Source organism: Alligator sinensis, unplaced genomic scaffold, assembly GCF_000455745.1.
Source record: "Alligator sinensis unplaced genomic scaffold, ASM45574v1 scaffold1014_1, whole genome shotgun sequence".
NCBI classification, from domain to species: domain Eukaryota; kingdom Metazoa; phylum Chordata; order Crocodylia; family Alligatoridae; genus Alligator; species Alligator sinensis.
The window spans coordinates 846,110-857,416 of record NW_005842692.1 but is presented as its reverse complement, the minus strand read 5'-3'; the positions used below and the strand labels follow the sequence as shown (position 1 = coordinate 857,416).

Genomic DNA, 11,307 nt, shown 5'->3' with positions numbered 1-11,307 from the left:
GACCCCGTCCCCCAGAGCGCGCGCGCGCGCGGGACCCCGAGAGCGAGACCATTATTCCTTTTCTAATTTAGAAACATAGAAAGGAAGGGCTAAAAGGGGCCACTGGAGGTCATTTATTCCATCCCCTGATCAAGGCAGGATTATTCCCATCCAAACCATTCCATACAAGTCTGTGTTAACCTATTCCTAAAACCACACAATCAACTGTCATGCAAGGCATACAACACTGTCACTACAAGGCATATTGCCTAAGACACAAAAAGAACCCTAAATTTGCCATTAGCAAGGGGGTGATTGCTGTCAGTGTCCTGCTACACCTGAGAACCAAGGAAGAGGACCATGCCCCCCACTACAGAGGAAGGTCTTCCCCACAATGGTCCAATCTGAACAGGAGGTAAAATCCCTTCCTCACCCCAAATGTAGTTATTGGTCTGATCATGACCTAGGAGAAAGACCCTTTAACTGAGAATCTCTGGGTTTGAGTCCCTGCAGGTGCACTGGCAGATCCCAATCAAAATCCTCACTTAAGAAGTAGTCATATAAAATAGTTCCAGAGGCCAAATTAATACTTAGATAGAAGGAAACGTGCAAATAATATTTAACAGTGTCTCATAAAAAGTGCATGAAATGCTCATACACACAGACACATATTTAGATACCTATGCATTAGGGATGTAAATACCATTTTAAAAATCCATTTAACCTGCTGAATTACAACAGTTAAATGATTAATTGGTATGGCTACCCCCAGCCTGGCCCACTTGGGGCTGCCTGCCTGGCACGAATGGGATGCTGCCAGCCCCCTGAGATTCAGTGGGGACTCAATGGCTCCCCAGGGCCCTGGCTCCCCAGGGCTGTCTCATGACGAACTAGGTGGGTGGGTCCTCTTCAGACCTGGGTGCACATGGGGTGTGCTGTGGAGATGAGCTGAATGCCTGGGGGGAGCCATCCTCTGCCCTCCTTACTTCCATCTTGCCTCTGCCAGGCCCTGAAGCCACCAAAGGTGTCCAGAGACAGAGCTGAGCTGCTTTCCTTGTGGACAGCAGAGTGGAGGGGAGGGTGGACTAGTGGACCCTGGTGCCTGCCATGAGAAGCCCAGGCTCTGTGGTAGGCAGCAGAGGCCTGCCCAGAGCCCAGACTGCTCATGGCTGGTGGTGGGGAGGCTGCAAGCAGCTGAACCAGGGTCCGCAGAGCCTAGTTATATGTACTAGTCCCACCTGCCCCGCCACTTCATTCCTCTCTCCATCTGCTGCTGTATATGTATAAGGCCTCTGGCAGCCACTTAAAAAAAACTGAGCCATTGGAATGTGAGGAATTTTATTCCCCACCTCAAATATTGCATATCTTGCCATGCCACTGTGGAGTTGTTCATCAAGACTGGATACAGACAACCCTGGGTCCCAGTTTGGGACTCAGAGCTGCTCCCAAACCAATCTTATATACTGGGCTGCAGGTAGCCCTGGGACCCAAGACTGTCTGGGGCTAGTGCTGACATGCAGTTGATTGTTGGCATCAATCCCAGAGTGCCCCAGGTCTGGTTTGAGACATGGAGCTGTCCAGGACTGGGGCTGACAATCAGATGATTGTCAGCACTGGCCTCAGAGGGCCAGTTCTAGACCTGGGGGTATCTCTAGCTGATGCTGACAATCAAATTAAGGCCCTGATCTGGAACACAACATGTTATATATTCAATTTAAGACACCAAACAAACCAGCCACAGAGATGACCATTATTTATGGAACATTATTATGGCTGCCTTGCCATTTTATGGTGTTATAAATTGGCTGAACATATGGTACACTGTAATTTCTGGAATGATTAACACATTAATCATGGGATAAATGTAATGTCTGCCAGGGGCTTATGTTACCAGTCTGTGAATAACTAGGGAACTCCTTTGTCTAAAATTAGTAAAAAAATTCTTACACAATTGCATGGATATATTTTTAATCTTGGTCTGTCCCTGAATAACAGTATATAAGTTCACATCAGTTCATATATTCTTATTTATCTGCAAAATGTAGGTAGCCCAATGCTGCAAAACAACTGACATATATAGCATACACTACTCAAAATTTTATAAGTAATTTCCATTCCATTGGCTTTGAATATGTAAAAATTATTTTAACATATATATTAATTGAATTAAAACAATGTAGGTTAATTATTGGTGTTTTTTGTAACTGTGCAATGCTAACTAAGCTGTGGTTTCAGTGAAGTGGCAATAAGGGTTACTATTATAATAAAGATAACTAAAATTAAGAAGTATTTATATTAGAGATTTCTTAATTCTCCAGTGCCAAAAACAACCCATATGCATCAGCACACACTACTGACTGGTTTTAGACCTGATCCTCAAGGATATCTTACAAATGTGCAATTTGTCCCTGAATTTGTATTTTGTATTTGAATTCCTAATTTGACTAAAATGTGTTGGAAAGCAAATATACCCAGAAAACTGCCTGTTGTATATATATCTAAGAAGCTACAAAGACTGTAAGTTATTTCAGCAGAGACTGAAATAAATTATGCACAATAAACTGGTTTCATACCTGTTCCATTTCAGATAGCTCAGGAAGAACCTACTGATATGTCTTTTGTTAAATCTCCCCATCTTTGATCAAACTGTGCCCCTTTTTGGATATGGCAACACAAATATGGAGACGTACATATGGCTGCGTTATCTTTGTTATGGAGGATAGCAAAATCCCAGCAGATCAAAAGTTAACCATAGAGACTACAAACAGACCTCCTGATGTATAGTAAGACTACCTAAGTTTTCAAGTGCTATGGTGCCTTAAATATGCTTACTAAACATTTACGCAACTTTTTATAGGGGAAAAAAAAGTTACTATAGATATGGGGTAGAACCTTTTATTTCTTACTCAAGTTATTTGCTACTTAGTGGATGCATCTACATGTGCAAATGCTCCAAGGTGGGTTTTACTCGAGAGTAATTTACTCTAGAGTAAACCTACCCCAGGCAGGCATCCACACATGCAGGGAAGCAGGAACAGATTTGCTGCTCATGGCAGTAGTCTGCTCCCACCCCCGTTGGCCCAGCACTGGCCCCCTGCAGAAGCCATGGGGAACTCTAGGCTCCCCCTGGGTGCTGGCCCAGGGGCTGGCAGGGAGCACAGGACGAGGAGACAACTATTTCCTGGCAAGGGCTAGGACACTGCTGCTTACCTGCTGCCAGGGTGAGCTCTGCCACTGGAGCCCAGGGCGGGACAATGTACCCCTGCCCCACCAGCAGGGATTAGAGTTCTGGGAATGGGAGATTCTTAACTCCCAGCCTGAGCTCCACAGTAACATTAAGAACCTTCCAGCCCAGGATCCGTGACTGCAGGACCAGGACTGAGAGATAAGAATCTCCCAGCCCCCACTACCCGATCATGAAGCAAGGGCTCCCTGCTGCCAGGGCAGGGGAACACTACTCCTGCCCAGGCTCCGGTGGTAGAGCCCACACTGGCAGCACGAAGCTCCCAGAGGCAGGGAGCAATCTCTTGCCTCCTGCTGCCCAGGAGCACATTTGCTCGAAATCAGCCATCTACACATGGCATACTGTGCAGTAAGTAATCAGGAGTAAATTTGTTGCTTGTATTTACAGGTAGTAAATTCACTCATGATTAGAGCATATTACTGTCCAGTAAGTGCCTGCATGTGTAGACAGTGTTGCTTAATGCGCAGTAATTAACTCTAATCTTGACTAAAGCATCTTGCATAGACAGACAATCTCAATTATCTCAGTCTAGTCCACATAAGTACTTCACCAAAAAGTTCCTACCTACAGGGAAGAAAAGGTTTGGAAATGTCATAGATTTCTTCTAAAAGGAGACTAAGCCAATAATCATTCTTAATCAAAGCTGTGAAAGAGACTTTATGCTAGGCTGACATCAAATCTGATTTTTCCACCTCTCTCTTCACCAAAAGCAAGCTCTACAACCAGCTAGAATGAGATCTGGAAATCCATCACCAAGTCATTGATGCAGAACAAGCAGCAGCACTGAGCTGACAGTGAATTGAGTCACAATACCAGCTGAAAGAGACATTTCCTTTCATTGAGTAACTTCATCATTTGTATCTCTTCTCCTTAATAACTGGAGGCATTATTTCATATTATGGACTAATGACTCATACAATTTCTGCTTGAGGTACAAGAATATCTTTAAGTGAAGCACACAAAACATCTTTTACCTAATACCTTTCATTTTGCGTGTTCACAACTTAAAAAAATATTTCAAATAAAGTATTTAACCTTTTATATTAAAACAAACTTTCCTGCCTGTTACTACCTTATCAATTTGAATGGAGAGTAAGTTAGGGTCAAGTTGATAAAGCCATGAATTGGCCTTTGAATTGTGGGATGAAATGTGGGCATAACCCTAACTAAACAAGACCTATGAGGGACTCTAGAGACAGCTTGAAATAAAAGGTACAGTTTCATTTTTCCAGTAGTACCAGATATTCAGAAATTATAACCCTGGTAACATGTTTGAGAGCACAAAGAAACTGACGGTATCAAAAATGAAACCAGAGGAAATGTATTTACCACAGCACCCAGAAATTGCATCTAATGACCAGTCCTCATAAAATTTAAGCTATAAAACTGTTATTCAAAGGTTTATGGAAAACTATGAAAAACATGATAAGAACACACACATGCATGTACTATCATCATTAATGTTATTATTTGGATTAGAGTTGCATGAAATAGCCCAGCCCTGGCCCATGCTGGTGTGGTCCCCATGGCATGTGGTACAGCCTGGGGCATGTGGCCCCTGGCCACTAAGAAGTTGGACAGATCTGCAGTAAGACATAGGATCTATGCTAAAGAGCCCACAGGATAATTCCAAATCCAGGAAAGCACTTATACATATGCTTAACAGTAAATATGCAAGTCTCTTGCTAACATCAATGGTACTATTAATCTGTTTAATGTTAAGCACACAAACTGAAGAGCTTGCTGGATCAAAATTTAGACAAATGGTTGGAACGGCAACAATGAAACAAAAATGTAAGGGAGATTTGTTCAAATGGTTGATCAAAGAGCAGATTTAGAGAGAAATGCTAGTCTCATAGCTTAATTTATAGTTCCCCACCTTTAGTCACCTAAACTGGGTTTGACTTCTGGAGGTGAAAATTGGATCACTTAATGGTATCCAAGTCTGGACATTTGAGAATTTGTCATTGTCACGGCGGGGTCCATCAGGAGGGCCGTGATCTCCTCGAAGTCCCTCGCTCCATGTCAAGGCCGGCCCAAGGCACCCTCTAATTCTCGCCCACCACGTCTTGTTGGAGTATGTGTGTGTGTACACACACCCACACACACACACACACACACACACACACACTTGGGAGGCTGCCTATGACTCCCTGGGCACGGCTACTCGGGACCTCTGTCCCCGCGGTTCTCGGACCCCCTGGGGGTCTCCCAGTATAATGGGTGCTCCTCAGGCACCCTAGCCTTATGGGCTATGCATGGCTCCTACCAGCCCCTAATACCACGCCCCAAGCCTCACTGATGTAATAGACGTTGGTGTGTCTGCACGCCCGCTTCCCGGGCTCTCTCTACAATGGCGCTCCCCATCTTTGGGGCTTGCCGTGCCCGCCTCGGGCTTCTCAATAGACCAATATGGCACTCCCCCTCTCTGGGGCTTGCCGTGCCCGCCTCGGGCTTCTCAATAGACCAATATGGCACTCCCCCTCTCTGGGGCTTGCCGTGCCCGCCTCGGGCTTCTCAATAGACCGATATGCCACTCCCCCTCTCTGGGGCTTGCCGTGCTGGCCTCGGGCTTCTCAATAGACCAATAAGGCACTCCCCCTCTTTGGGGCTTGCCGTGCCCACCTCGGACTTCTCAATACTGCCCCACTCTGGGGCTGGGGGCTATGTCCCCCGCATACAACCCGGGGTCTGTTCCCCGCCCGCAACCCACTGGTTGCGCTAGTGCCCTCTTCTGGGGCTCGTCATGCCCCCTCTGGGGCATCTCATAGCTGCCCCTCTCTGGGGCTGGGGTCTACATACTCCGCATACAACCCGGGGTCTGTTCCCCGCCCGCAACCCACTGGTTGCGCTCAGGGGCCCCACACCTCTGGGGTCCCTATGAGGCCTCCTCCAACCCCTACAGCCTCACCCAAGCCTCCAGTCTAATATGTAAGCCGAACATAAACTAGAGCCTCCTGGCTAAACCATAGTGCCCAATCCTCTCAGGGCTGTAGTGAGCTGCACTTGCAAGTCAGGCTTCTTCCCATATCTCAGCCGAGGGAGCTCCTGCCTCTCCGGTTGCTGGCAGGGAACTGCCAGCCTGGCCTCAGCCCTGGGCTTTATAAGGGCCAGGCCCTGCCTCCTACAGGCAGCTGGCTCTCCTTAGTTGCCCCGGCAACCCGCAGCTGGGCTCGTTACCCTGGCAACACTCAGCTGGGCTCGTTATGACCTGCCAGGGCTCTGTCTCTCTCCCTGGCAGTTTCTCCTCTCTAGGAGCAGAGCACCGAGGTGCTCTGCGACAGTCATCAAAAGAAACTAGTCCCCTTAGAAAGTCCTGGTAGGAATGTTTGAAGAAGGAATACGCTGAAACTAAGCTCGGAGACAGGTCAGTATGCCAGGGAGTAGGATGGGAGCAGAGTATCCAGTCTTGAGAAAACGGAAATTCTCTCACTTTACCTTCTGCTTTAGAAAGAACCAAGCCAAGGTCTCTGTTTTGAACAGGCATACATCGGACCTTGGTTTCTTTAAGCAAGTTCGTATATCTGAAGAGTTCCCATCCTATCTGAACTATCCCATCAGTTTTTGAACTCGAAAGATCCATCAGTCTCATTTTTCCTTTTTCCTGAGGAGTGATACTTCTTTTTATCAGAAAGGCAGTTTTTTTAGAGTTGGCAAGCCAGTCAATTGACTGGTCAAATATTGTCAATTGACCAGTCAGCTGACTGCATATTTTTTGACCAAAGATTATAGCAATTTTACAAAAAAACCCCAACCTATATTTTTTGCAGTTTTCTTGACAGAAGTATGATTTTTTAAATTGTTTTTGATACAATTCTTAATGGAAACTTTGTTCTTTTTGTGTGTATTATTTGGACCCATAGGCAATTTTTTTACAATTTTTGACTGATATTTGATTGGTCAATTGACTGAACTTTATTTGACTGGTCAAATATCCAAACATAATTTTTATTTTTATATGTGTTTATCTATGTACATGTATATATCTCACCAGAAACAAAAGTTAGAGCCTTGGATGACAGCACTCTTGAGCTAATGAGTCGGGATCTCTGGAATTCAGGTTGGAAGAGCACGCAGCGCAGCAGATTCTTTAACCTTGGAGTCTCCCCTACCATCAAGTGCAGGTGGTTAGCAACAAGCGATGGGGGCCTTCAACTAAGCAGCGGCAGGGGGTGCACAGAAGAAACTCCAAGATTAAAGCCACCACTGAGCCACACACTTTTGGCATGAATTCTGGAGATCCATACTAATGAGCTTACTGGAACCTTCAGGATAAAGTTCAGAGCATCAGAAAGACTACTTTCCAAGGATGGCTTCATGGAGTGATCCAGCATAAACATCTATAAATTAAGTTCCATGGCTTTCAAAGTTCTTTTTCTGAAGGATTTACAAAATGAACATGAGAGCTACACAAGTTTCCTGGGAAAAACAGTGTCTGACATGTCTTTATTTACATGTGTTTTCCTATCACAGGAGAGAAGAGGAAAGTTAATCTCCAGATACTTGGGATTAGACATCAGAAGCCTAGATACCAAGAAAATAAAACCTCCAGTGAAGGGAGAAATGAAATCTAACCAAAACATATGTCATAAGGCAACCAATGCTAATAAACTAAGCCCAAGTTAACACTAATATTTGCATATGCTACAGAAAACCAGTTAAGTGGATCAAAAAATGAATATTAGGTTCCTTCCCATATATTGTGAGAAGGAACTGATGGGTGGATGAGCTATTCTGCCCTTTCTGGTCTCAGTGTTGAGCACTAGGCATTAGGGATGCATGCAGAATCCCAAAGACACCTCCTGGCCAAAAGACTTCAGACCTAAGTACAACAGGTAGTACATGCACAGGAAGTGAGATACATATGGACAGGCACTCAAAGAAGGTGTGTGTTCCATTGACAATCGATTTAAGGCTGTTCAGCAAAACCAGGCCACTTGTACTTGCATTTACATATGGTTCTTGGCACCTAACTTTAGATACCTAAAAATAAAACTGTAGGTCTATAACAAGGGCGGGCAATTATTTCAGGTGGAGAGCCACTTAACGAGTTTTGGTGAGTTGTCAAGGGCCGCATGGGTAGCTCTGCACCTTGACAGTTGCCCCACCCCCTGGTCGCCATCTTGGGACCAGAAGTCCCATCCTGAGTCCCTGACTTTTGCCACCAGCAGTCCCTCCTCTTGTCCCCCAGAAATACTACTTTTGGGAGGAGGGGTTGCCATCTTAGAACCAAAAAGAAAACAAATCATATACTAGAAGTTAAACATATTAGCATATTTTAATTTTATTTAAAAAAATATTTTTGTCATGATTTGTGTTTGTGTAGTGTATATACAGGTGATTGCACAATAACTCAAAAATAAATTCTTAGTCTTCTATATTGGGGGGAAGTTGGGTGTGTGTGTGTATGATCGGGTGTGCGTGTGTATATGATGGGGTGTGGGGTGTGTGTGTGCATGGATGGGGTTTGTGAAGGGGTATGGCTGTGTGTGGGGGGGCATAGGTATGTTGTGGGGGTTGTGTATATGTAAGGGGTTGTAGGGGCAGGGTGTGAGCGTGTGACATTTGTGTAGTGAGGGAGGGTGGGGGGTGTGGGGACCCCCCCCTTACTCCCCCTATGGTGCAGCAGCAGCAGGCAGGGATGCTCAGGGTGCTCTGTCTGGTGCAGGTGCCTGGTGGGGTGCACCTCCAGCCAGTGTTGCACATTGCAGTGAGGGGCGCAGCCTCTGCCAGGCAGTGTCTATTGCCGTCGCACCCCACTACGTGCACACAGCCCCCTCACTCACACAGCAAGGAAGGCAAGGCCCAGGTGCTGGAGCCAGCCACCTTCCCTGCTGGGGCTGCGGATTCCTTCACTCTGGTACACTCCTGCAACTGGGAATACCAATCAGGTGATTGGGAGTGAATGGCTCCGATGTGCTCCCACAGATGGGAGTACTGTTCAGCTCACCAGCATTCCCAGCCATGGGAGCACACTGGAGTCTTGAAGGTTCTGGTGTGCACCTAAGGTGGGGAGCGCCAGTCAGTGCTGGCCACATGTTCAATTTAAGACATGATGGGAACCAGCCATAAAATTATTTTACATTATTTCATGTAATAACTTTGTGACTTATCCCCTGTTTTATCATATCATTAGTTGCGTGAAAGTGTGGCTGGGTTACTACTTACAATTAACTGGTTAATTATGTCTTAAGTGTAATGTCTGCCAGAGGCCTTGGAAAGTACAAAACACTAATGGGCTGTGGAATCAAAACCAAAGTCCCAGGTTTTTTTGCTGTTTAGAAAAGCAACTTGCCCACCCCCAACTTAAGGCAAAATTAAAACACAGCAATTCAGTTCATGACCTTTTGTTTTAATATCCACAGTAGCACATCAGTCTTTGCTAACACAGAGTCATGTAAACAAATAAACATGAATCCTGTTCTTTCTAGAGTTAAACAAACAAATAAATGCACTTGTCTTACTTCTTATTGCTCAAAGGAGTGTACTCATTTGCTGGACAGATAAAAGGTAAATTTAAATCATGTTTACATAATGTTCATATTCTATAATGTCACATAATTATAAGGAATATTGCTGCTCAAGACACACTGAAGTGATGGGAATACCAGAACCCTAGACATTAATAATATTTAAATATCAGCCATTTTTGTTTATTCCTATAAAAATATGAACAGAGAACAACAAATATTTGAAGGAAATTACCTGGCTTGTGGCAAACCATAGCTGGTCCCAACTCCAACACGAGGCAAGCTGTACACAACTTTTTTTACTGTGGCTTGGTCAGGAAAATTAAACATAACGGAGGCTGTGCCAAAAGAAGACAACATAACTTAGAAAAACACAGGAGCACAAAATCGTGTTTATCTACAATATACTTCAGAATATATTTTTCAAAAGACTCAGTACTTATTTGCAAAGGTAATATAGATCCATGTCCATCCTCTTGTGAATCAGGGCTCTTGGAATTTTTCACTATTTTCAAGGGTGAAGAATAGGTGCTCCTGAAATGTTCTGTGCTTTGAAGCTATCAATTTAACTAACTGCCTTCTTTAGCACTAAATCTGAAAACATGTATCCCAGACTTGTATAAGATATACATAGGCTTGGCAGGATATGATTTTTTTACCAATAAACATTGATTTCACTTGTCACTCATAAACTGAGGGAAAGATCTTTCCATTGATACTCTTCAAAATTTATTGAATGGAGATGTAAAAAAAAATCTGGGATGGGGGTAAGGAAATCCAGGGCAGTAGGCAATGTGCATTCCTCTGACAGCACTTTGATGGCCACTGCAGGTGCTGAGGACTGTGCTGGTAGGGCTGTGCTCAGAGTGGAGGTTGGAAAGTCAGAGCTATTGGCAGCCAGAAGCCCAGGGCTGCAGAGAACATGGAGCTGCTTCCTACCCCCAGGTGAGGTTGCCAATGCTTCTCCCCATGTTCCCAGAACTCCAGAGCCAAGCTGCACTGGTCCCTACCTGCCCTTTTTGATGAATGAACAGAATTGTTTAAAGCAGGTATGCTTTATTGATTTATGGATATTTACTTTAAATATATTTTAGATGTGATTTTATAAAGCTTTTAACAGTATACTGTAATTACTAGAGATACACTGATACATTGGTCCAATATCAGACTGGCACCAATTTAAAGAAAATTGATTGTATTGGAAATCGGCCTGATGTGACCAATAATTTGGCTGATAAATGCCCTTGTGTGCATGCAGCCTCAGTGCACCACATAGGCAGTGAAGAGCACAGCCTGGCAGGTTGGATTGCTGCAAGCAGCTGGTAAGTCTGGTGTGGTGGAAGGGGAGGAGGGAGGGAAGGAGCATCGGGGGCAGATCAAGATCAAGGCCCCCATGGTGAGAGAGGAGTCAAGCGGGCAAGCGCTGCCCAGCTGGGGTGGCACAGGCATGGGACGGAGCCACAGCTTGTCTGAGGGGCGTGGGGGTGGCGGGGGGAGCCCTGCCACTGTGCACTGCTCATCCAGGATCCGCTGGTCTGGGGCTCACCTGCTTGTCTGGCAGCTCCCACTGCTGCTCCTGCCACTCATCTGGGGGGGCATGGGGCGGGGGGGGGG

General features: G+C 45.2%; 1 protein-coding gene across 1 annotated transcript in view; it reads right to left on the bottom strand.

The window, feature by feature from the left end:
- Positions 1-9,924: 9,924 nt before the first annotated feature.
- The window catches only part of NBEA (neurobeachin), an 827,350-nt gene continuing 825,967 nt past the window's right edge, over positions 9,925-11,307 (bottom strand). Inside the window, exon 46 of the mRNA XM_025215995.1 lies at positions 9,925-10,031. Within this exon, the coding sequence (XP_025071780.1) occupies positions 9,925-10,031 (107 nt within the window). The remainder of the gene's footprint in view (positions 10,032-11,307) is intronic.